General features: G+C 36.3%; 1 protein-coding gene across 1 annotated transcript; it reads left to right on the forward strand.

Annotated features, from left to right (window-relative positions):
- Positions 1-411: 411 nt before the first annotated feature.
- Positions 412-27852, forward strand: LOC754291 (keratin, type II cytoskeletal 2 epidermal-like). Its single transcript, XM_030993214.1, has 4 exons — positions 412-457; positions 22825-22916; positions 25561-25791; positions 26594-27852. The coding sequence occupies exons 2-4, from the start codon at positions 22825-22827 to the stop codon at positions 26877-26879; spliced, it is 609 nt and encodes a 202-aa protein (XP_030849074.1). The 5' UTR covers positions 412-457; the 3' UTR covers positions 26880-27852.
- The last annotated feature ends 136 nt before the right edge of the window (positions 27853-27988 follow it).

Below are 27988 nucleotides of genomic sequence, written 5' to 3' on the forward strand. Positions count from 1 at the left end.
TATTGGAAGCATATGCGATCCTTCTATATTCTAATAAATTTTTCCAAACTGAGGTAGAAATAATGAGAAAGCTCACATTTTGATATCCCCCCCCCCCCATTCACCAGATCCCAACCTTCTCTTTAAAGTCACGATGTCGCAGTCGGCTGCAACTGCAGTCACTGACGTAACAAATCGTTGCAATAAAGACACCTTGCCAAGGCCAGATCACAGTCCATTGCGAAATAATATTTGAAGCCCCTGAGGGTACATTATAAGGACACTTCTGATTGGTCGATGGAATAAAGACGCGGGCTCTGATTGGACAGACGAGGTAATAAGATTTCCGGAAGTGCATGGGCGTAGGGTAATTAATGCACTTCGTCTTGCTGCCCTATATAAAGATATCATTAGTAATATATCTTCACTTGAGGGGGAGGAAGCCGTGGTATACGGCAGGAGCGAAACACTTTTATAGATGCATTTGTTCATCGATTTCTATTTCAATTTTAAACATAGTAGTCTTGATAGACTTCTTTTGGCATCATCTGGAGCAAATTGTCTGCACAGGTAAGAGAACATCTATGTATTCATTTTCATTGTAATTATCTATATAGGCAAAGTAAAATCATTTCTTGTTTCCCGTGAAGATAAGACAACCCTTATGAAGAGAGTTTTCGTTTTATTTCATATTTCATATTTCTCCGAAATTGGGGTGGTCTTTTCAATAATGGTAAAAAGGATCTATGAAATTGAAAGTGATAGAATAGCCTTATCTTTGGGGTTCCAGTAGCTTATGACTGAATTTATACTCTGTATGAAGTGTCTATTATTAGAAAAAAGCCATAATTCGTTTCCATCCTATTTATCAAAGCAATTTCATTTATCTTTTATTCATCATTTATTACACACTTTTTCATCAATCTTATTTTTTTAGATTTTTACTCCAGAAATTTGAGTTTTATCAATTATAAATTTGAAAAAATTGTGTTTTTTTTGTTTTTGTTGTTGTTGTTGTTGTTGTTGTTGTTGATTGACTGAGCAATCATAGAATCACTAACTACCGAACCCATTGATAATGCTAATTTTTAATCCTATCACCAAAGACCATTTTTTAGAGCTTACTTTCAATTCATTTCAATAAGTATTGTGATGTGATTTTGAATTTAGATACAATCTCGCTAAAATGATTCTTAGATTTATACCAATTTTTTAAAAATAAATCAAGGGTATTTTTTAGCTTACTAATATGTTGAAAGGGGATATTAAATGAAAAATCCCGGAAAGGTAAGGATTATTACCAAAAAATATGAATCTATATTGGAGTTAGATAAATGACATATTATTTTTGTCACAAAATAAATGTTCAAATGGGACCTTAGCACAGTTTGAATGTATATGATGACAATGCAGTTTTTAACCTTATAGCCATAAAATAGTGTATTTATTGTATTTTCTTGCATAAAAGACATGTATATCTCAGTTCGCACTACCTCTCCTTCCCATCCCTTCTTCTCCGGAGCTTACTTCGAAGTATCGGGTCATCGCGTTACCCACCCTTTGTGAAAACGTGCCCCTTTATTCACGAACTTAAGGGGATAATGTTTTTGAAATAAACCCCTCTCATCTACAAAGACGTGTCCTGTAAATTGGATCCGACCCTTCGGCAAATCTACGAAAGATCGCGTGATCTTCCGCTTTCGTATCACAAAGTCGTGTATTAAACGTGACGACCCGACCGGATGTGATGACCCGATGATTCGAAGTGAGCCCTTCTCTTACAACCTCATTCTCTAATCGCTTCATCTCCTGCTTTCTCATCCTATCTAATCGTCCCATTACTACATGCTCTCATGTCCTCCATTCCTTCTCTCTCCCTCCTAGCACTTTTAAAAATAATGGTCCACAATAGCTGTTACTTGTCATATTCCAAATATGAGAGCATTTTAAAAGTAATCCTTTGAAGGGATGTTTTTTCTATGACGCTCTTACACACTAGCATATCAAAAAGAATATAAACATTATACATATATGTTTTCACATTTCCTAGAAATCAACCTTCTCTTTAAAATGTTTCCTCTGTATGCCCCTACGTTACGTCTACATCACTTTGCCAACATTAATTTCGTACTTTCCCTAATTATCCTTTTATGAATGTAAGACAAGCTTTCTACAATTTTGCAACTTGTACAGATATAATATGTCTTCGAGTCAGCCTGCATCACAGGCGAGCGCTGGAGCCAACAGCTTGGGCTACAGCCCCAGTGGAATCAGGTCCGACAGCCGCGCACCCTCTTCAATTGCGACGCCGAAGGTTTACGCCCCATCTGCCTCAAAGATACCGTCCACGGGGAGCAAGGGCAAAAACTCTGGAGGCGGTGGCGGGCGTAGGAAGTAGACTGGACATTCGGGACCGGTCTGGAGATCTAGTTGATCGAGGCCAACTTATTGAGGTCCACGTAATTGTAGTGACAGACAGATTTGAAGGAGGAATCGCTAGCTGTTCAAATTTTGAAAAGCATATATAAGTATTATTATTTGATTCCAATTTTATCCTATCATGCCCGTAACCATATAAGTAGCGTAAGCATGGGTGGAGTTGGTGTTGGTGGGGTGGAAAGGTGCCGGGCCGAGCAGCAAGCTCCTCAATGACCAGGCCCTGGCCATCCACAAATCATATATCTACAGTTGCTGGCTGTATTTAACGGTGCATGTCACTCACGTGCCTGGTCTTCGCCGCCTAATAAAAAAAAACCTCATATGATTGACGCCTCGGAGTAGGCTAAGTCTAACGCTAATAAAAAATTGCATTTAAAGGAGGTAATTTTTATTCAAGGAACTCCAGTCTACTCATTATTTTCCCTGAATTTTAAAGGAATACAAGTAACCTTTAAAAATTTGCAAAGTTTCCCCAGGTTTTCATTGGCCAAATGATAGCAAAGGTGATGATGATGATGATGATGATGATAATGATGATTTATTGTGCAGTGCTCTACTTTCAATGTTGCTCGCCGAAAAATTTAATTTCTTTCTTATTATCCTTCGTTTCATGATGTTTTTCTTTCTAGAACGTTGTGATTTCGAAAAGTGCACCAATTGCGGCATTATAAATGACGGCACGGAGGCCAAATACCCTTTAATTTCCAATATCAAAGTATGTCTTTCAATGTGCAAAAAAAGTTTATGTATTCGTAATCGTGTAAAATGTACACGATAAGGCCTACAGCTATTGTGTAATTGTAGTAATGACGTTTAATTGGTCCTTTATTTAATATTAAAATATGACCTTTAATGTACAGTAAGTAATCAAATTGTTTCATCCTTACCCTGCTGGTTTGATTTAATTCTAATAAAATGTCCGCAAATTTAAAAAGTATTTGTTATCATGTACAAAACCATAGGAAAATAGGAAAATTGTTAATTTATAATAATCTGTTATTTCATTTGTCCGTTCTAGTTGCCCGTAAGGCATCAAATACCTTCAATTTCTTCTCCCTCTTAATTTGTTTTAAATTTCATCTGTCAATGAGTCTCTGTAATTGTCTAATATTCTACATTAAAAAGCCTCGAATGAAAGAAAATATATTATAGCCTATTGATTATCATTTCGAGATGTACATTAAAAAAATGTGTGAATTGCCTCAATGCGGATCATCTAAATCAGGCCTTCTCAACAAGTTTATTAGAAGTACCAAAACGAAAAGAATTTGTAGTTGAAGTGCCACCCTGTACGGTTGACTGTGCTGCGAGGGAGCGTAGCGACCGAGCCGAAAATGGGTGGGGTCCAGGGCGAAGCCCTAAAGGGGGGGTAGCAGGGGGCGGAGCCCCCTGAAGCTGGTGGATTTAGGGCTTTTAACACCATTTCATTCCACAATATAATCAATCATAATTTCATAATGATGTGAAAAAAATAGTACAATTCCTGAGTACAATTACACTGGAGATATATTTATATGTAGTTTTTTTGTGTGCAATAAACACGTGCAATAAAGTGAAAATCAAACAAACAAAAACAAGATGTTTCCAGATATTGGCAATGTTAAAATTGGTATCCCATCGTAAGCTAAATTGTAAATTGTTGTTCAGACCTTAGGTTTAGATTCGTATAAAATGGTAAAAAACAATAAATTCCCCTTTCTTCCTGTTTGTTAAGCAGGGATTTTGGGCTCAAATTCGACTGCAACTTTTTGATTTAGCTGGGTATTTAATTCTAAAATATATATTTTCTTTCTTTCTTTTTGTTTTTTGTTTTGTTGCAACAATCGCGCGCCACTCCGACTGACCGCAAGCGCCACAAGTGGCGCGCGCGCCGCCAGTTAAGAAGGCCTGATCTAAATGGTTGATTAGTTTGTGTTGTTATTGTTTGACTGAAATATTGATTGATTAAATGATTGAAAGGTTGATTGATTGAGTGATTGAGAAAAACTATTTCCTTCAATCCAAGCTGGAAAAATACTGGATTGTAAACTATTCTATGACGCCACCCCTTAGAGATGTTACAAACTTCTGATTGGTCGATGATTACAGAGCGCGGGCTCTGATTGGACAGATGAGTTTGGAATTCCCCAATAGTGGGCGTGGCATATTATATATTATCATACACTAATAGGATACAACATTATAAACATAGCATGATGTACAGTATTTTGAATATATATATATATATATATATATATATATATATATACACTGTCGCTCATAACGGTGGAATATTTTAGTTTTACCTCAATTTATGGAATTATTTTAAAAATTATTTAAAAATAGTAGATATAGATAATAGTATACATTCTCAGATTTTATTGAATAATAACTTGCCAATGTGTGTTTTGCGGAACTGCTAAAGCATGTGTATGCTAATATGCTTATTAACTAGGGGACCTACGCTCTCAAGTCATAAATGACAGTAATGAGGATTAATGCCCCACAAAAGGGCACTAATATAGCACATCGACACGGTTTTGATCCTGGGGCCTCACAGTTACGAGGCCATTGTTTTGTCACTGAACCATGACTGTACGCAGCGGGGGCTAGGGTAGGGGGCAGTTTCCATAATTAAAAAAACACACAGAAAATGCAATAAATTTTCAATAATTTATTGCATTTTACCCCTGTCCCTAACATAAAAAAAATCCTATCGACAGCCATGCATTATGGCTCAAGGCATGGGCACACATAATTTTGTTTAATGTTAGGCACTGGGGTTAAATGCAATAAATTATTGAAAATGTATTGCATTTTTTGTGTTTTTTTTTAATTTATGGAAACTGCCCCCTACCCTAGCCCCCGCTGCGTACAGTCATGATTCAGTGACAAAGCAATGGCCTCGTAACTGTGAGGCCCCAGGATCAAAACCATGTCGATATGCTATATTAGTGCCCTTTTGTGGGGCATTAATCCTCATTACTGTCATTTATGACTTAATGGCATAGGTCCCCTAGTTGATAAGCATAATAGCATACACATGCTTTAGCAGTCACACAAAACACACATTGGCAAATTATCATTCAATAAAATCTGAGAATGTATACTATTATCTAGATCTATTATTTTTAAATTATTTTTTTTTTCTTCCATAAATTGGAATAAAAAAAGAATATTCCACCTTTATGAGCGACAATGTATAATAATAATATTTAATTTTTATATAGTGCTTAATACAAATGTCTCTAAGCGCTTTACAAATATACTACTCAATATCTCGCTCTCTCTCACTCTATCTCTCTCTCTCTCTCTCTCTATTCCACTATCTCTCTCTCTCTCTCACTCTCTCTCTCTCTCTCCCCCCCCCCCTTCTCTCTCTCTCTATCTCTCTCTCTCTCTCTCTCTCTCCCCCCTCTCTCAACCCCTCCCGGTGTTTCAAAACAGTTATTAACAAAGCTAGTGAGAATTGACGAATGCCTTGCTGTAATGAGAAACAAGTCTTCTTGTGGGGAAGCCTTTGGCATCCACTTCTTCCAAGGCGCCCTGTAGTCACCGCAACAAGTATGCCCTGTGCAACGTTTTTTTCTTCAAAATTGGGGGCTAAAGTATTTACGAACAGGTAGAGCGCAGCGAACGTTGATTATTGTGGGGTCCAGGGGCAAATCCCTGGTTGGGTCCAGGAGGCAGAGCTCTCAGCCCCCTAATGCTCAGGTTATTTAGGCATTAAATTACGGTCAGATGAGCACATTTTTATTTCTTATTCGGGACAGTGGCAGGTCACTATATTTGTTTGTTAATGACGTAAATCGTGGTCTGAAGCAATATTTCATTCAGATTCAGATTCAGATTCAGATTTTATTTCCGTTTCAAAACAAACAAAATATAAACAGACATAATATAATACAGTCAAATATAATATAAACAAAGTAAATTCAGTATTATGTAGAACAAAATTTAGTTGATAAGAAATATTGGGAAAAAACAGTACTGAACAATAGAAAAAAAAATGACCTTGATGAAGTAATTCAAAACGGAGGGGCTTGCTAAAAAAGCAGAGCTTGTATGAGGCAAGCCCCTGACTTAGTTACATGGATACGCTTAAATAATTATGGTCGAAAGCTAATACCAGTAAAACACACTAAAAGGGAATACAAAAAAAAAAAAAAAAGTAAAAGTAAAAATAAAAGTAAGATAAATATAGTAACAGAGAGAGAGAGAGAGAGAAAGGGGAGAGAGCAAGAGAGAAATAGAGAGCGAGAGAAAGGCAGGAAGAAGGAGATGGGGACAGGAGGCAGGTACACCACCAGGTCGTTAGGCTTGTTTAGATTATTCTTAAAAAAGAAACAAAAAAGGAGGAAAGGAGGAATAACAAAAGGAAAGATTTGTTTTATCTTTCCGTAGGTTTAGATTTTTGAGCTTGGCTTGTTGGTGGGGAGTATTGGCTGATTAATGTTTTCCTAAGTTTACGTTTAAAATTGCTAAGACTAGGGGCTTCTTTTATATCGTTGGGAAGAGAATTCCAATAGGCACATCCAGCGAAGACAAATGAATTCTGTGCAAATAATGTTCGTGTTAAGGGTAAGTGATAACAGTTCCGTTGTCTAGTCGGGTAATTGTGTACAGAGGCATTTTTGCAGAACATATCAGAAAAAATTGCGGGGAGGTCGTCTTTACTTAGTTTGAACATAAATTGGCCGAGTTGGAACACATAGATATCTTTCACTTTGAGAATATTATTTTCGAAAAATAAAATATCTGTATGAGATCTGAATTGTGTTTGAAATATTATCCTGAGTGCTTTTTTCTGCAGCAGTAGGATCCTATTTAATTGTGTTTGTATTGCACATCCCCATGCTATAATCCCATAATTAATGTATGGTAATATTAAGGTATGATATAATGTAAGAAGAGTTCGAGAAGGAAGAAAGTATTTGAGTTTATTGATAATACCGATGTTTCGTGAAATGGTTTTTCATATATTATCGATGTGAGTTTTCCATGATAATTTTTCATCAATAAACACTCCCAAGAATTTGGTTGTAGAAACATTAACAAGAGCAGCGTTATCAAAAATAATTTCACCTGGCAAACTATTGATTTTGTTGCTAAATAGCATGTAATTGGTCTTCTGCAGATTAAGTGATAGTTTATTAGCCTTGATCCAGTCAGTTACATTTTTTAGTTCAGAGTTTACAGTTCTAAGTAGTTGGTTCGCATTCTCATGAGAAAAGAAAATGTTGGAGTCATCTGCAAAAAGTATAAATGATAATAAATTTGAAGATTTTTGAATGTCATTAATATAGGTAATAAAAAGAAGGGGGCCGAGTAGGCTACCCTGCGGTACACCACAGGTAATAGGAAGTGTAGAAGAATTACAGTTGTTAACCGATACAAATTGAGTCCTATCTGTAAGGTAACTCCTGAACCACTCCAAGGCCTTCCCTCTAATACCATAGTGAGAAAGTTTGTGAAGAAGAATTTCATGGTTTATAGTGTCGAAGGCCTTGGAGAAGTCCAGGAATATACCTACAGTATGCAAACCTTTATCAATGGAAGTGGTAACTGTTTTCATAAAAGACAAAATTGCATGCGAGGTGCTATGATTTTCACGGAAACCAAATTGGAAGTGTGAGAAAATATTGTATTTTTTAAAAAACGTGGTTGTTCTTGTAAAAACAAGTTTCTCAAGAACTTTAGATAACGAGGTAAGTAAGGATATGGGACGATAGTTAGTAACGAGTTGATTATCACCTTTCTTAAAGAGGGGTATGACCTTGGCGATTTTCATTTGATTAGGTACCCGACCTGTATGAAGTGAAATACTAAAGATATGCACCAAGGGATGAACAACAGCTCTGATAATTTTCTTTAATAAGAAGTTGGGAATACAGTCAAACCCGGCGCTCTTCTTAATCAGAAGATTGTTAACAATGTTTATAATTTCTCGAGTGTTTGTAGGATTAAAAAAGATGGAATTTTGGTTAGGGTTGACAAGAAAATCGTTAAATGATTTGGTACTCTGTGGCACTTGTTGTGCCAGTTTGTTACCCACTTGTGAAAAGTACGAGTTAAAATTTTCAGCGATTGTATCAGCATCATCGGTGATAGTATTATTGGTTTTGATTTTTGTTATTGCTGATCCTTTTTTCTTCTTATTTAATACACCATTAATGATTTTCCATGTATTCTTCATATCATTTTTGTACAAATTGAGTTGTGAAGTATAGTATTCTTTTTTTGAAATACGTAATAAAGTGGTAAGGGTGTTTTTATATAATGTGTACTTAGAGCGAGATTCGTCACTAGGTTTTGTAATATATTTATAATACAAGTTATTCTTGCGGTTGATAGATCTTAAAAACGATTTTGTAATCCAAGGATGAATTGGGATCTTTTTATAGTTTGATCTCCGGTGGGTGGTGAGGGGAACATGAGTATTTAAAGACGCTGTAAGCTTATTGATAAAGAAGTCGTACGATTCATCAACATCTAATGAATCAAAAACGTTCGACCAGTCTATTAAGTCTAAATCACTGATTAAATTAGTAATATTATCATCAGTTATTTTGCGATATGGAGTAGTGATCGTCGCTTTTTTGACAAGTTTATTTATACACAACTTAGCAAAAACTGGAAAATGATCAGAAATGTCATTTAGGATGATACCGGCTTTGGGGATGGGGTAGGTTATATTGCTAAATATATTATCAATAATAGTAGCTGAATTTTTTGTCACTCTTGTGGGTTTAGTGATAAGTGGTAAGAAAGAATTGGATAAAAAAGTTTCAAGAAACTCTTGCGAAACGTTGTTAATGTTGCGATTCATTAAGTTAATGTTGAAGTCACCCATAATACAGCAATCTTTGTTTTTCAACAGAGGATCTAGCAGAAGGTCATTAAGAGTTCTTAGAAAATTTTGAGTATTTGATTGAGGAGGTCTGTATAAAACGCCTACAATTAAGTTTTTTCCACTTGGGTTGTTAATTTCAACAAAAAGGGATTCTAAAACATCGTTAGATATAGTCATATTAGGTTTAAGAGCATATTCATATAGTTGCGGTATGTAAAGTGCAACACCACCACCGGGTCTAAAAGTTCTGTTATTAACAACCAAATTAAAATCTGTGAGTGAATAGAGGGAACATGGGTTTTCGGAAAACCAAGTTTCTGTTAATCCTATAATTGAAGATTTGGGAAGCTGGTTACTGTCTATGAATAATTTAAGTTTATCAAAATTTTTATTGGCACTTCGAATATTTAAATGGAGAAGAAAAAGGTTTTCCTCACAACTGTTTGATTGTAGAAAAGATTTAAAATTGTGTTCAGTAAAGTAGTGTGAAGTAACGAGTTGCCCACATTCATCATTTGGATCAAAGTTGTAATTAAAATCAGATGTGTTTTTATCCATAGAATTCATTATATATGTATCATAATTGGAGTTGCCTATAAAACTAGCGCCATGTTGCGACGAAAGAGACAGCAAGCCATCGTTATCAACCGAGCTGAAAGGGAAGTCAGAAAAATCAGCCATAAGAGGGGGGAGGTAATAAACTAGTGATGCCTAACAAGTGGGTTTCACGATACCATGTTCCTGCTCCTGTGCCCGTAGGAGAAGAGGGGATGAGGAAGATCATACTGTAAAAAAGAAGGGGGGAAAATGAAAATGACAGGAAAGTCGAAAGTGAAAAATAAGTGACAAATAGAGAAAACAACAAAAGGAAGACAATTACAAAAACAAGACAAACAATGGAAACTGTCTATCTAGTTCGGATTGGAACAAGAAGATAGTAAAAAAAAAAAAAAAAAAAAAAAAAAAAAAAAAAAAAAAACGCTTAATAGAAAGAAAACGCTTAATAGAAAGAAAACAAAAACAAAAACATGTGGTATCCGTCCCTCCTGACGCATACAAAATACGAGTATAGGACATAATTTTGTAAGTAAATGAAATGCATAAAGAAACACCAATATAAAAAACAAAATTGAATTCCTGTTCTGTACTCTGAAAATTCGTGAAATCGATTAACGGGTTGCAACAGAAAAGAAACTTTATAGTTGACGCAGTTTCAGCAGTTTCAGAAATTCAATTTCATGCGATTATGAAGTTATTCAATGGAGAAATTCAGTAAATAAACAGATCAAACTCAAGGTCTTCGTAGACCATAGGCCTAATATTAATACCACGTTCTTGCAGGATTTAGAAGATCGATCTCATAGAATTTAAAATAATAATAATAATAATAATAATCAGACCAGAACCAAAACAGTCAAGATAGAACGATAACTATTTTTTACCCAGGTGCGAAAGCAGAATACAGGAAAATTATTAAGCACAAATTTTATATTGTAATTCGCCTGGTAAACATGTATTGCTATTTTGTCAACAAAAAAGAAAAGAAAAACAGTATTCGTCTGTAGTGATATACACCAATAAAAAAGTAGCTCCCTATATCATGTAAAAGGCTGGTCTTTGTCCTAGATAAGACTGAGGTCATATAATCAATGAATAGTTCAAAAAAGAAGCGGAAATTGAATGTGAATGGGCATATTAATTACTAGAGAGAAACAAATATAATTACTTATATACCGTCAGTTCAATATTCCATAATATAACTAGTAAAACATAATCGGTATATATAGATTGAGTTGACCACTCTCACAGTGAATTCATAACTTTTCCTTTGAGAATAGTATTAGATAAAGTATACACAGATCGATGTCTATAATAATGTAAAATGGTAATAAGAGGCAAGAATGTGTCCATCCAACCTCGAGCACTGAACTGTTGACATAATATTTTAGATAGCTTAGTTAAGATATTAGCCTACTTTATAGCCAACAATTAACGTTGATGAATGTACACTAGAAAATACTAGAGATTGAAGGAATACATACTCAATACCGTGTAGGGCAAATGTTTACATTGATATTCTAAGAGTGAACAAGTTTTCTTGGAAATCATTAGCAAGGCAGTCAACTGTATAGAAAATAAATAAACAGATTGATATAATTGATAATAAAAGGTAACCCCCGATATACTTCCCGGTTCTGGATAAGACTTAAAACATGCAATGCATGTGCATTCAAATATTGTAATATGATATAAGCTAAAACATTAAGTGATACTTTGCAAGTTATTCAGTGTAGGAATTCAGAAAAATAAACAAAACAAACTCAGGGTCTTCATAGACCATAGGCCTACTACCAAGGATTTAGTAGATCGATCTCATATGATTATCAAAAAACAAAAACAAAAAACAATGAGACCAGAGCCAAAACAGTCAAGGTAGAGCGATAACAGTTTTTTTTTTTTTATCAGTGCGAAAGCGAAATACATGAAAAATTAGTAAGCATGAATTTTAAATGTTAATTCGCCTGGTAAACATGGTAAACCTGAAAGTGATTAAATTATATAAATAACGAAGATGGCAATTGGAGTTGCTGTCTATTCGAGGGAAACTACGAGTCAAATGACGTTGACCCTTTATTTTTATGATTACATTTTATAGGTACAAAATAAATTTATGTTTAAAATATAATACAAGCGAGTACCGTATCAGCTCTTCCTCTCACATATTTCAAAATTTTGAGACAGATTTGTTTTGTAGAGCAATATATATATATAGGCAAGGGTCGCGCTAAGTTCCGTTTTTGCGTCCCGGACTTAAAAAACCCCAAATCTCACGCACAAATTTTGCAAAAGCAGTGAGTAAACTAACTTAAATTGATTTATATTCTGTACGGTACATCAAGTCAGTTCACTAATGCAAATTGGCCTCAACCCATACCACTTCTATGGGCATTTATCATGCCTATGATTTACTATGCATACGGCCTTTACCTACCAATCCTGTCATATGCGTTCTAATGTATGTTTTCCGTTCCCAGGATGACCATTATGTATATGTCTACGGCTGATTGTCAAGGAAAGGAAACGGAGTTAAGTCTTTTGTCTTTCGTTTGTTGCTACGGCAGGCAGCCAGTGAAAACGAATTCGTTTGATACAATTATGGAAGTTCAAGCACTTCTTTAAACATACAGAACTTTGTTATTCCTAGCTCATTTTTCCTGATTGAGGTGTCATAATTATGAAGGGGCAGAAACTCAACTTTCTAGAAATGTGATTTTCTCTTTGAAATTCAGATACCGTCCGCCAAATGACTTTTTAGTTTCCTCTCTTCAAATTCATTTTAATCACTCATGCGTTAAATATGCATTATATAATTTGCATCAAATGAAAGAGGAGGATCTAAACTTTCCAAATATTTGTCATTTATCAATTATAATTGTGCTCAAGTTATGATAAAACATCGATAATTCTCGGTTTCGTTTTTCTGGGACGCACTGTTTATTCATAAAAATGTCGGTATTGATGAATAATCATACCAGAAAGGTGAAGTGTACTTGTTATTTGTTTTTTCTCAATTATGTCAAAGATACTTTAGGAGCTGGAACCAAAGTACCATGACAAAAACGAATTTGTAAACATGTGAAGTGCGATTAAATAGGCCTCGAATGAAAACGTTTGGACGAATTTGCCTTAAAGGTAATACAAAGATTTAGTATGGGGTCATGAATTTGGTTCAAATGAACATATTGGAACTTGGAAGCATATGCGTTCCTACAATACTCAGTGATCGCTGTCGCGGTTGAAATCGAGTCTGAAGTTATGAAATTGTAAATAATGCACTGTTTATGTTGTATAGCTCCCTCTCAAGGTCAAGATATTAATTAAGCGATAAAACAATGTTTCTTTAATAAAATCGACCGGTTAGCTATTCCCGTTTGGAAACTATATATCACAACTACATATTCTGAGATTTTCATGGTCGCAGCTACCATTGTACGGCCGTAGGTGCTATTTGAAATGTTTATATTCAATTTTTCTCGAAAGCAGAAGTATTTTAGGGACTAAATTTTCTATAGTGCTTATAAAACATCCACAGGGACATCCAAATATATCAAAATAGTAAAGAATCACTATCCACCCAATTTTAAAATTTCCCACAACTTTGTATTATCTTTAAACCTGAGTTTTCTTTCTGTGATTGATCGATTAATTGGTTGGTAGATTGGTTGATTGGGTGGTCGGGTGAAGGTAGCGAGGGGCTCGAGCACTCTAAAACACTTTCGCATGCATTAAACTTATATATTCCAATCTGTTTCATACTTGCCAATCCATGAATATTTCTTACAACGTTAAACGATTAACAGTTTGCAAGGGTGAAAGGAAGTGGTGACATTACACAATGCGCTACATGACTTATGAGGAAGTTTCAATAGCTGTGATAACAAACATACCGGTGAAAAGCTCGGCATGAATCCATTTGATATTGATGTTTTTATCTATCATGTCTATTAATGGTACTATGTCCCATTTTGCAGGCCCAAAAATGAAAAGGTTAAATTCCAACGGCATTTGAAAGATAATACTAATTTAGAACTTCCCTTAAAAAAAAGGGGGGAGGGGCTTGAAAATGTCTTTAAATTGGAAAATAACGACTATTAGTTGTTAAGAGCTATAGAGCCAGTAAGAAATGGTCTGATTTTCAGACCATTGTACCGAATGATCGTACGTTTTATGCTGCGCAAAGATTCAATCAGTTTAATTTTGGCCATTACAAGCAGAAGTGGGATATTGATGTAGACAAATGCTCATATACCCTTTACAGCTCATGTTATGTATGTTATTGCCAAAGAAGGAAAAAGGCAAGTCAGTCACTCACTCAATAGTGTCTGACAGTGAAGTCTAGCAAGTAAACGGGTTTCCTTGCATAATTTGAATATTAGGACACTGCTAACGTTTAAATTTCACAGATAGGACAAACATGACATATTCATAATTCCTGCAAAGTTCTACAGAATTTGATGTTGGCTGCAAAAGGGACATAGTATCTTTAAAGGCACAGTCTTTACAAAAAAAAGATAACTTCTTCTCGTTAATAAAGATAGGAAAAGTTGTTATATAATGTTATCTCCCTTTGCATCGGATAAACTCTAGGGAATCTAAAGCTTGGTCCAAACTTGTCAACTGTTAATCATGATGTTTCGAACAATAAGGGCATTCTAATAGCAAAATTTAATGAGTCATTTATTCTAATACATTCTTTCAAACTGAGGTACACGATAATTTTCACTTTCATCAGATCCAAACTTTCCCTTTAAAGTCACGATGTCGCAATCGACTGCAACTGCAGTCACTGACGTAACAAATCGTTGCAATAAAGACACCTTTCCGGGGCGAGATCACAGTGTATTGCGAAATAATATTTGAAGCCCCTGGAGGTACATCATATACAAACACTTCTGATTGGTCGATGGAATAAAGATGCGGGCTCTGATTGGACATGCGAGGTAATAGTTCTTCGGAAGTGGGCGTGGTGGAATTGGATGCACCTTGCCTTGATGCCCTATATAAAGACATCCATAGTGATATAAGGTGGGGTTTTCCATGATCTGTTCAAATACATAACAATCGCAAGGGTCATTGGCATCTGTAATGTATGTGTGATTGTTTGTGGGTTTTCCCAGCGTATATTCAAGGCAGAGTCGATGCATCTTGGAATGTTAGACATGTTATCATGCAACACGGGTTGTAGAATGCTTGGGGTGCTTTATCCTGTTAGAATCAGAGAAACATGCTGTATTCAGCTATTTGTCTTCTCTGCATGTACAAACAAAATTATAGCAATAAATATAACATGAATAGGGGGCGCTTTATATAAGTTTGGATTATGTGTTAATCATCACGGGATAACACAAGGCAATCATAGTGGCTAGAAATTCGTTTGTTTTGAAAACAATAGTTGCCTCCCGGCATGCCAGGGATATAACTTCGTTAACTAGGTTCGATCGAGTTTAAGTGTAATTTAATTAGTTCGAATACTTTTTGCACTCTATGGTACATGTCTTTTTATGTTTTCAATTGATTGATATGGTATTTTATTATGAGAAATTACAACAATTCAAATCTTTATTCCCCCTTTAACATTTCCCAATCTACGAGTATCATGAAGTGGATTCAATAACATGTCTGATCATGCCTGGTAAATTCCCTTATCTACGAACTTGATGAAATCAACAACGAATGGTGTGAACATTTTTATTGTTACAAGTAAACTATTTCCAGCCCCATATTAGAGCAGCTGACGATGACGAAGCTTTTTTGCCCTTGGAGTTATCTCGTTTCTGATTGGTCGATCAAACGACCGACGGGGTCTCTGATTGGCCAAGTAAAGTTCGGATTCCCAAAGAGTGGGTGGGGCACCATTTATTAATTTGATGCAGTATAAGAATACGCGTCTTCGTCTTGGACGCCATTATTTTGATCAGCTATACTATCCAGTTCGAAATATCTTCAGAGCGTTTTCAAGGAGCCATTCTACATAATGCATTTAGCATTGAATTCTTTCATTTTGAAAAACAGAAGTCTTGATAGATTTCATTCGGCATCATCTGAAGCAGATTGTCTGCACAGGTAAGAGTACATTTTCTTGCTCATAATGTAATAAGGGGGCGGATACAGGATTAGGTAATTACAAAACAATGCCGGACAATTTCTGATTGAGAAAACTGGGGGAAGGGGGCAGGTATGGAGGGGGGGGGGGGTAATATATTTTATATATATATTGAATTACACATGAATAAAAAGATAAATGCAGGGAGAAACGAGTCTTATTGTGGGAACCTTTGGACATCCACTAACGTCTTCAATACGCCATGTACTCTCTGCAACAAGCATGATTCGCATCCATCATTATGTACTGTTCTGAGCATTACTGAGAATATTATATATTAGGCCCGTTCACACATAACACTTAGTGCGAATTGGATCGTGATGCAAAGATTTTTTGGGGGAGGGGGGGGGGTGACCATTCACAAGAACGTCTGAAGGCTGCGCATGCGTGAATCTCGACGACATATGCGCGCTTGGAATCCTGGGATTAAATAAATCGACTTGTGAATTTCAATACCATTCACACAAAGTATCGCGATTATTCTGAACAAATCGAAAGGCTTACTGCGAATTGGAATCGCGAAGATAAGTGAAATTATTCTGTCCACACACGCACAAAAAAAAATGACTTTCAATTTTATTATTATTTTTTTTTTTTAAACCTCACTTTTTCTGTAGGTGTAAACGTCCCTTATGGTTTGATCTCAAATCTATTCTTGTATATATGCACCACATGATTGCTAACAAATATCTGTGTAATATAAAACAAAAATATCACCACAACTTTCCCTCCTTTCGTTTGACAGATACAATATGTCACCAAACGAGCCCTCCTCCCAGACGAGTGGTACGGGACCCAACCGTATTGACTGCGGTGGAGGCGAGGAGTAGACCCGCTGGCTAAACCTTCTACATGCACCGGTCCGGAGATCCAGCTATGGAGTTGATCGAGGCCAATATGTAGCTAATGAGCGACGGACAGACGGTCAGACGGAAGGAAGGGGGAATCGCCAGCAAGATGTCTACAATTTGTTACTTAAGCTATAATTGTTTTAAAGTAACATTTCAGATTTATATTTCATGTTTAAATTTTGTTGAGGGAAAAATAGTTTGGAATCCCTGTTGAGGGAAAAATAATTTGGAATCCCTGTTGGAGGATACATATTTTGGAATACCTGTAGAGGGAAAAAGATTTTGGAATCCATGAGAGGGGACAAGATTTTCGAATCCCTGTGGAGTGAAAGATAATTTGGAATCCCTGTGCAGGGAAAGATAATTTGGAATCCCTGTGGAGGGAAAAAGAATTTGGAATCCCTGTTGAGGGGAAAATAATTTGGAATCCCTCTTGAGGGAAAGATAATTTGGAATCCCTGTGGATCAAAGTCAACTTCTGTTGAAAGGGCTGTTGGTAGTAAATAAATAAATAAACATTACTTTGATTCTTTTGAAGAGTGTATATTCATGAAATCGTAAGACGTGGGTATCAATGCATATTATATTGGATAAAGAGGTGAATTGTACTTGTGATAATTTGTTTCTCAAAAATTCTAAAGTAATTTAAGTAGCTGGAACTCCAATAGCATGATACAACGAATTTGTAAACATGTGAAGTGCGACTAAAAAATGCCTCGAAAAAAATTGAATAAGTGTGTCTGTTTTATTTTCTTTAAACCTAATTTATTTTTGATTGATTGATTGATTGACTGATTGATTTGATTGATTGGTAGGTAGCTTGATTGATTTTTCGTGTCATTGATAATTGGGTGGTTGGGTTGTTGTATTGACTGACTGACTGATATATAGATTTGAAGATTGCTTGGTTGGTTGATTTTGTAATTGATTGGTTGTTTGTTTTATAGATTGAATTTTTCGACTGATTAGTTATTTGTAGTTGGGTTCTTTACTAACTGACTGATTCCTTGATTGATTGATTGATTGAATAAATGAATGATCGGTTGGTTTGTTGGTTGGTTGGATGATTTCTTTTTAGATTGATCAATCGTTTGATATATTATATTTCCGATTAGTTTTGTTGTTGGTATGTTGGTTGATATTTGCAATGGATTGATTGATTGATTGGTTGTTGGGTTGATAGATTGAATTTTCGATTGGTTGGTTGATTGGTTCGTTTACCGGTCGTTTACTTGCTTGTAGTAGTGTCCCATAATAAGGACTGCTGAAGTTCTAATGTTCCTATGTAACAGGTTAGAACTTTAATTGACCCAATTTTTTGAAATAAATGTTTACGTATTCCCATAAACTATTTTATAAATTATTTGTCTATCATCCAAATTACATAGTAGCTACAATGATTATTCAGGGTTGTAATAATGATTGATAAATACTCTATAATTCAGAAATAAACTCGAGAACTTTAAAGCAGCCCCCCCCCCCCGCAAAAAAAAAGAATAACGAGGGCCTGAGGTAGCGAAGGGCTCGAGCACTCTAAAACACTTTCGCATAAATAATTAATAGAACATTTCTTGCAACGTTAAACAATTCACAGTTTATTTTAAAAAACAATCTTAGAACCACTAGATTTTATTCAGGGGAGGAATGGAAGTGGTGACGTTAAACAATACGCTGCATGTGATGAGGAATTTTTTATTTTGATAAGTTTCAATGGCTGTGATAACAAACGTGCTTTGAATCGGCTTGACATGAATCCACTGATATTGATGTTATATGTAACATGTCTGGAACATTTTTTCCGTTTTTTTTTTCTTCATCATTTATTAATTGAATAATGATTACAAAGAAAACCCATAATTACAAAGATTACAAAGAAAAACACATAAATTATCCTTATAGCAAAACATTAATTATACGTTTTTTTAACATAATTTAATTTATTTTTCCAGAGGTGATACTTTTCAACATCTGCCCTCCAAAATATTTCTTTAAACAAAAATTTCGAATATGTTGTAAAATTACATTTTCTGTTTTGTGTACATGTATATAAAACTTAAGAAGCTATAGACTGATTTATATCACATTGCCTGCCTAAAATCATATCACTGTAATCTATGTTTTCATCATATAACAATACTTCTGCTTTTCTTTGAGAAAAATTAAGACCTTGTGCCAAAATAATCACAATCATGAAATATATGATAATAACCCACAAATATTCGGTAATTTTTAACCAGCCGTTGAAAAAACGAGATAGCGCCTTTTACGATTTATTTCAGCTAAGGCCAATGTTGGCTTTTTCGTGTTGGTTATAATACGCACAACCAGCCGGTCCGTGTATTTTTACTATTAAACGGTCACCGTATTTTTGTTAAAGTGGAGCTGAATTGGTATGATCTTATTTGATTGTAGTTGGTCTAAAATTACCTTTTTAGCAATTTAAGGTTCTAAAAGGGCACTAGAAATGTCATAAATAAAATATCAGGGTAATAACCATGCAATTTAAAGACATTTGGGGTCTTAAACAAGAATTCAACTATCCCTTTAAAGATGCGATGTCGCAATCGACTGCAATTGCAGTCACTGACGTAACAAAACGTTGCAATAAAGACACCTTGCCGAAGGAGAGATCACAGTGCATTGCGAAATAATATTTGAAGCCCCTGGGGGTTCATTATATACGGACACTTTTGATTGACTGATGGAATAAACACAACTGTTTTTCTTGCGTAATGAAGGAACGTTACAAAAAATGGATCATTTCTTGTCATAAATTAAGAGAGGAAAAGAAAGTGAATAATTTTATCTCCCTTCACATCGGATAAAATGTAGGGAATCTAAAGCTTGGTCCAAACATTTCAGCTGTTTCAGATCATGTTTCGAACAAGAAGGGCATCAGAAGGGGCAATATTTAATGGGGCTTTTATTCTAATTCACTCTTCCAAACTGAGGTAGCAATAATGAGAAAGCTCACAATTTGATTCCCTCTTCACCAGATTCCAACTTCTCTTTAAGCTCACATTGTCGCAATCGACTGCAACTGCAGTCACTGACGTAATAAAAAGTTGCAATAAAGACATCTTACCAATGCGAGATCACAGTCCATTGCGAAATAATATTTGAAGGACGGTAAAATCCAGATACAATCTCGCTAGAATAATTCTCAGGATATCCATTTAGGAATAGAAGGCGAATAATGTTATCTCCCTTTGCATCGGATAAATGTAGGGAAACTAAAGCTTGGTCCAAACTTTTCAGCTGTTTCCGATCATGTTTCGAACAAGGAGGGCATCAGAAGGGGCAGTATTTAATGGGGCTTGTATTCTAATACACTCTTCCAAGCTGAGGTTTAGCAATAATGACCTCCAGGGACGTCGCCAAAAGGGGGGGATGTGGGAGGGGGTGCGACACCCCTCCACCTGTCAGGATATTGTCGGTAAAATTGCGCTGCCGTCGGGAAAAAAGAGAAAAGGGGGAGGGGAAAAGAGAGGGAAAGGGAAAGAAAAGAAATAAGAAAAGGAAAAGAAAAGAAAGAAAGGAAGAGAAAGGAAAGAAAGGAAAAGAAAGGAAAAGAAAGGAAAGAAAAGAGAAGAAAGAAAGAGAAAAAAGAAAAAGAGGGAGGAGAGGAAAGAAAGGAAAAGAAAGAAAAGGGGAAAAAAGAGAGTAAAAGGGAAACGAAAGAAACGGGGGTGAAAGAGAGGGGAGAGAGGAGGAGTGGGAGTAAAAGAGAGAAGGGGGTTGTTGGGTGGAGTCGTCTCGTCGAGGGATCAAGAAAGACACGGGCAAATATGTTGCTATGTCGGGTCAGCTGTGTCGGTATTCTTGCTCGATCCTCGTGTACTATATCAATGCAGAAGTTTGAAGTCGGTGAGATGTATATTGTAGGTCGGCCGACAAGTTTTTTTTCACTATCGGCGAACTGTGACTTTTTATCCACTGTGACGACTTCAAGAGTGACTACAACTACAATACTTCTATTTTCTCGAAGTTTCACTTTCCTATAATATCAGGTAAAGAAATCAGAGGTTTAAAATTTTCGGGGAAACTAAATTCAAACAATGTTTAAGGGGCCAACAACGGTACGACGAATCGTCTTTCTTTCTCTATATTGTGATGAAACGCCCCCCAAAAATCCGCGCTTCGCTCGGAAGGGGAAAACTGAATTCAGAAAAATAGGGCTTATTAAGAGTCGAAAACGGTACTAACGAATCGTCTTCTTTCTCTAATAATTTAATAAAACGTCAAAGCTTCCGCGCTTTGCGCGAGAGGAGGAGAAACTGAATTCAGAGAATTAGGGCTTATTAAGAGTCGAAAACGGTACAACGAATCATCTTCTTTCTCTAATAATTAAATGAAACATCAAAATTTCGGCGCTTCGCGCGGGAAGGGGGGAAGCTTTATTACGAACAAGGATTAGGATCCGATCATGGTTCAACGAATCGTCTACTTTCTCTAATAATTTAATGAAACGCCAAACCCTCCGCGCTTCGCGCGGAAGGGGGACAACTGAATTCAAAAAAGGATTAACAGTCGAAAACAGTACACCAAATAGGGCTTGTTAAGAGTCGAAAACGGTACAAACGAACCTTCTTCTTTCTCTAATAATTTAATGAAACGTCAAAGCTTCCGCGCTTCGCGCGATGGGGGAAACTGAATTCAGACAATTAGGGCTTATTAAGAGTCGAAAACGGTACAGCGAAGGTGACACGACATTTGCTCCTGCGACAATTGCTCCGGGCTTTATTTCGTCTAAGATGTAGGGTTAGGGTTAGGGTTTCAATAGGGTTTTATGTAAGGTTTAGGGTTAGGTTTAGGGTAGGGTATAGTGTTGAATCCAGGGTTGAAGTTAGCCATTCGATTAGTGTATGAAATTTACAGCGGAGCAATTGTCGCCGGAGCAAATGTCATGGAATCACAGCGAATCGTCTTCTTTCTCTAAGAATTTAATGAAACGACATAACTTCCGCGCTTTGCGCGAGAGGAGGAGAAACTGAATTCAGAAAAGGATTAACAGTCGAGAACGGTACAGCAATTAAATCGTGTTCTTTTCATAATAAATTAATAAAACGTCAAAGCGTTCGCACTTCGCGCGGGAGGGGGGGGACCTCATTTAGACGAGTCGAGAACGGTACAACGAATCGTCTTCTTTCTCTAATATTTTAAGGAAACGTCAAAGCTTCCGCGCTTCGCGCTAAAGGGGGAAATTGAATTCAGACAATTAGGGCTTATTAAGAGTCGAAAACGGTACAACGAATCGTCTTCTTTCTCTAATAATTTAATGAAACGACATAACTTCCGCGCTTTGCGCAAGAGGAGGAGAAACTGAATTTAGACAAGGATTAAGAGTCGAGAACGGTACACCAAATAGGGCTTATTAAGAGTCGAAAACGGTACAAACGAATCGTCTTCTTTCTCTAACAATTTAATGAAACGTCAAAGCTTCCGCGCTTCGCGCGAAAGGGGAAACCGAATTCAGATGAATAGGGAGTGGAGTCGAAAACGGTACGACGAATCGTCTTCCTTTCTCTACGCCCAAAATTCCGCGCGAAGGGAGAAAACTTCATTTAGACGACTCCAGAACGGTACAACGAATCGTCTTCTTTCTCAAATAATTTAATGTAACGTCAAAATTTCCGCGCTTTGCGCGGAGGGGAAAGCTTCATTCAGACAAGAATTAGATGATTAGAAATAATGAGAAAGCTCACAATTTGATATTCCCCCTTCACCAGGTCCCAACCTTCTCTTTAAAGTCGCGATGTCGCAGTCGACTGCAACTGCAGTCACTGACGTAACAAATCGTTGCAATAAAGACACCTTTCCAGGGCCAGATCACAGTGCATTGCGAAATAATATTTGAAGTCCCTGAGGGTATATTATATAGGGACACTTCTGATTGGTCAATAGAATAGAGACGCGGGCTCTGATTGGACAGGCGAGGTAATAAGTTCTCCGGAAGTGCATGGGCGTAGGGTAATTAATGCATCTCGTCTTGTTGCCCTATATAAAGATATCATTAGTAATATATCTTCAATTTTGGGGGAAACGAAACACTTTTATAGATGCATTTGTTCATCGATTTCTATTTCAATTTGAAACATAAGAGTCTTGATAGACTTCTTTTGGCATCATCTGGAGCAAATTGTATGCACAGGTAAGAGAATATCAATGCATTCTTTTTCATTTTGTATTCATATAGGCGAAGTGAAATCATTTCTTGTTACCCGTGAAGATAAGTCGACCTTTAATGAAGAGACTTACCATTTTATTTCATATTTCATATTTCCCTGAAATTGGGGCAGTCTTTTCAATAATGGTATAAATGATCTATGAAATAGAAAGTGATAGAATAGCCTTATCTTTAGGGTTCTAGTATCTTGTATCTAGTACACTGAATTTAAACTCTGTATGAAGTGTCTATTATTAGAAAGACGCCATAATTCGTTTTCATCCTATAAATCAAAGCAATTTCATTTATCTTTTATTTATCATTGATTACACACTATCTCATCAATAAATTTTAATAGATTTTTACTCCAGAAATTTGAGTTTTATCAATTATAAATTTGAAAAAATTGTTGTTTTTTATTTTATTTTTTATATTATTATTTTGTTGTTGTTGATTGACTGAGCAATCATAGAATCACTAACTACCAAAACCATTGATAATGATGTTATTTTTTACTCCTATCAACAAAGGCCATTTTTTAGAGCTTGTAACTTAAAATTACTTTCAATAAGTATTGTGATGTGATTTTGAATTTAGATACAATCTCCCTAAAATGATTCTCAGAATACCATTTTTTTAAAAATAAATCAAGGGTATTTTTAGCTTACTAATATGTTGAAAGCAAATATCAATAGAAAAATTACAGAAAGGTAATGATTATTACGAAAAAATATGAACCTTAATTGGAGTTAGATAAAATGACATATTCTTTTTGTCACAAAATAAATTGTAAAAGTGGGACTTAGAACCTTTAACGGGCAGTTTGAATGTAGGCCTATATGATGACAATGCAGTTAACCTTGTAGCCATAAACTATTTGTACACTGTCGCTCATAAAGGTGGAATATTTTAGTTTTATCCAAATTTATGGAATTATTTTTAAAATAATTTAAAAATAATAGATCTAGATAATAGTATACATTCTCAGATTTTATTGAACGATAATTTGCCAATGTGTGTTTTGTGTGACTGCTAAAGCATGTGTATGCTACTATGCTTATCAACTAGGGGACCTATGCCCTTAAGTCATAAATGACAGTAATGAGGATTAATGCCCCACAAAAGGGCACTAACATAGCACATCGATACGGTTTTGATCCTGGGGCCTCACAGTTAGGAGGCCATTGCTTTGTCACTGAACCATGACTGTACGCAACGGGGGATAGGGTAGGGGGCAGTTTCCATAAATAAATTTTAAAAAACATAGAAAATGCAATAAATTTTCAATAATTTATTGCATTTTACCCCGGTTCCCAACATAAACAAATCTTCTGTGTGCCCATGCCCTGAGCCATAATGCATGGCCGTCCTCATTACTGTCATTTATGACTTAAAGGTAAAGACCAGTTATGGTCATGCGATTGTATTGTGAAAGAAACGTTGTGGAATCGATCAGAAAAGGATGATCATCTAGCATCTAGCATCTGCAAGGTTCTGGAATCATCAAAATGATAAAAATTTGGCCCATTCTTCGTAAAGTTACAAGCACTATACACAGAAAGATGTATATGGGACTACCCTATATGTCTCACAGACCATGAGAGAAACAAATTTACTAAATATATGAATTAGTAGGCGATTTCCCGGCAAATTTTTTATCACCATGTATTAGTCAAAACATATTCTTTCACATGATTGGTAATGAGAGCTTCCATTTCATTTTTTGAAATTGGGGCGTTTCCAATACTGGTCTTTACCTTCAAGGGCATAGGTCCCCTAGTTGATAAGCATAGTAGCATACACATGCTTTAGCAGTCCCGCAAAACACACATTGGCAAATTATTATTCAATACAATCTGAGAATGTATACTATTATCTAGATCTATTATTTTTAAATTATTTCTAATATTTCCATAAATTAGGGTAAAACTAAAATATTCCACCTTTATGAGCGACAGTGTATTTGTTGTCTTTACTTGCTTAAAAGACTTAACAGACAGTTCTCACTACCTCTCTTTCCCATCCCCTCTTCTTTGAAGCTTGCTTCGAATCATCGCGTCATCGCGTCGGGTCGGGTGGTCGCGTTACGTGATCTTCCGCTTTCGTTTCACAAAGTCGTGTAACGCGACCACCCGACCGGACGTGATGACCCGATGGTTCGAAGTGAGCCCTTCTCTTACAACCTCATTCTGTAATCGCTTCATCTTCTACTTTCTCATCCTATACAATCGTCTCATCACTACATGCTCCCTTGTCCTCCATTCCTTCTCTCTCCCTCCTAGCACACTTAAAGATTATGATAAATCTGGGTCCACAACCATAACTTCTGGCTGTTACTTGTCATATTTCAAATATGAGAGCATTTTAAGAGTAATCCTTTGAAGGGGGTATTTTTCTATGATGCTCTTACACACTAACAATCAAAAAAAGAATATAAAGATTTAACAAATATGTTTTCACATTTCCTTCAAATCAACCTTCTCTTTAATTTTTTTTTCCTCGGTACGCCCCTCATCCCCAGTTACGTTACGCGTACATCACTTTGCTCGCCAATATTAATTTTGTACGGTCTCTAATTTTCCTTTAATGAATGTAAGACGTGTTTTCTACAATTTTGCAACTTGTACAGATACAATATGTCTTCGAGTCAGCCTGAATCACAGGTGAGAGCTGGAGCCGACCGCATGGGCTACGGACCCGATGGAATTAGGCCTGGTTCTGCAGCAGCTGATCATATGTCCTCAGAAGCAAAACTGCATGGTGGCAAAATCCCATCAGGAAGCCCGGTCTCTCATATGCAGTCCTCCGGGAGCAAGGGCCAAAGCTCTAAAGGCGGAAGCAAGGGCCAAATCACAGAAAGGTAACGATTATCACGAAAACTTATGAACCTATATTTGAGTTAGATAAAGACATATTCTTTTTGTCACAAAATAAATGTTTTAAGTAGGACTTAGAACCTTTAACGGGCAGTTTGAATGTATATGATGACAATGCAGTTTTTAACCTTGTAGCCATAAACTATTTGTATTTGTTGTTTTTTCTTGCATAAAAGACATGTATATCTCAGTTCTCACTACCTGTCTTTCCCATCCCCTCTTCTTTGAAGCTTGCTTCGAATCATCGCGTCATCGCGTCGGGTGGTCACGCTACGTGATCTTCCGCTTTCGTTTCACAAAGTCGTGTAACGCGACCACCCGACCGGACGTGATGACCCGATGGTTCGAAGTGAGCCCTTCTCTTACAACCTCATTCTCTAATCTCCTCATCCTATACAATCGTCTCACCACTACATGCTCCCATGTCCTCCATTCCTTCTCTCTCCCTCCTAGCACACTTAAAGATTATGATAAATCTGGGTCCACAACCATAATTTATAGCTGTTACTTGTCATATTTCAAATATGAGAGCATTTTAAGAGTAATCCTTTGAAGAGGGTATTGTTTCCATGATGCTCTTACACACTAACATATCAAAAAGAATATGAAGATTAAACAAATATGTGTTCACATATCCTAGAAATTAACCTTTTCTTTAAAATGTTTTCCTCTGTATGCTCCTCACCCCTAATTACGTTACGTCTACATCACTTTGCCTACATTGATTTTGTACGGTCTCTGATTTTCCTTTTATGAGTGTTTTCTACAATTTTGCAACTTGTACAGACACAATAAGTCTTCGAGTCAGCCTGAATCACAGGTGAGAGCTGGAGCCGACCGCATGGGCTACGGACCCAGTGGAATTAGACCTGGTACTGCAGCAGCTAATCATATGTCCTCGGAAGCAAAAAGGCATGGTGGCAAAGTCCCAGCGGGAAGCCCGGTTTCAAAGATGCAGTCCTCCGGGAGCAAGGGCCAAAGCTCTAAAGGCGGAAGCAAGGGCCAAAGCTCTAAAGGCGGAAGCAAGGGCCAAAGCTCTAAAGGCGGCGGCGGTGGCGGACGTAGGAAGTAGACTGGACATTCGGGACTGGTCAAGATATCAATGGTTGATCGAGGCGAACTAAATAGTCATTAAAAAAACATTATTGACGTACAATTATTATTTTGATTCCAATTTCATCCCATCATGCCTGTACCCATGTTAAGTAGCATAAGCCTAGTAGGTGTGGGGTGGAGGGGTTCAAGGAGGACCAGCTAGCTCCTCCATTGATTGTTGACGACTAAACATATATCTACATTTGCTGGCTGTATCTGACGTGCATGTCACCCACGTTCGGTCTTCGCCGCCTTATAAAAAAAAACCTCATATGATTGACGCCTCGGAGTAGGCTAAGTCTAACGCTAATAAAAAATGCATTTAAAGGAGGTTATTTTTATTCAAGGAACTCCAGTCTACTCATTATTTTCCCTGAATTTTAAAGGAATAAAAGTAGCCTTTAAAAATTTGCAAAGTTTCCCCAGGTTTTCATTGGCGAAATGATAGCAAAGGTGATGATGATGATGATGATGATGATAATGATGATTTATTGTGCAGTGCTCTACTTTCAATGTTGCTCGCCGAAAAATTTAATTTCTTTCTTATTATCCTTCGTTTCATGATGTTTTTCTTTCTAGAACGTTGTCATTTCGAAAAGTGCACCAATTGCGGCATTATAAATGACGGCACGGAGGCCAAATACCCTTTAATTTCCAATATCAAAATATGTCTTTCAATGTGCAAAAACAAGTATATGTATTCGTATTCGTGTAAAATGTAAACGATAAGGCCTACAGCTATTGTGTAATTGCAGTAATGACGTTTAATTGGTCCTTCAGTTAATATTAAAATATGACCTTTAATGTACAGTACAAATTGTTTCATCCTTACCCTGTCTGTTTGATTTAATTCTAATAAAATGTCCGCAAATTTGAAAAACACTTGTTATCATGTACAAAACCATGCGATTGGGCCTACCCATTTGTAAAGAGTAAAAGATTAGAATGAACAAAAAAGAAATTGTTTGGTTAATCAGTTATTTCGTTTGTCCGTTCTAGTTGCCCGTAACGAATCAAATACCTTCAATTTTCTCCCTCTCTCTCAATTTTTTTAAATTTCATCTGTCAATGAGTATCTGTAATTGT

Source organism: Strongylocentrotus purpuratus, unplaced genomic scaffold, assembly GCF_000002235.5.
Source record: "Strongylocentrotus purpuratus isolate Spur 01 unplaced genomic scaffold, Spur_5.0 spur5_contig_848, whole genome shotgun sequence".
Taxonomy (NCBI): domain Eukaryota; kingdom Metazoa; phylum Echinodermata; class Echinoidea; order Camarodonta; family Strongylocentrotidae; genus Strongylocentrotus; species Strongylocentrotus purpuratus.

Excerpts from the sequence above, each read along its gene's own strand:
- LOC754291 (XM_030993214.1), top strand. The coding sequence starts at position 22,825 with ATGCATTTGTTCATCGATTTCTATTTCAATTTGAAACATAAGAGTCTT. Across the intron at positions 22,917-25,560 it reads GGAGCAAATTGTATGCACAG|ATACAATATGTCTTCGAGTC; the intron begins GTAAGAGAATAT and ends CAACTTGTACAG. Across the intron at positions 25,792-26,593 it reads AAGGGCCAAATCACAGAAAG|ACACAATAAGTCTTCGAGTC; the intron begins GTAACGATTATC and ends CAACTTGTACAG.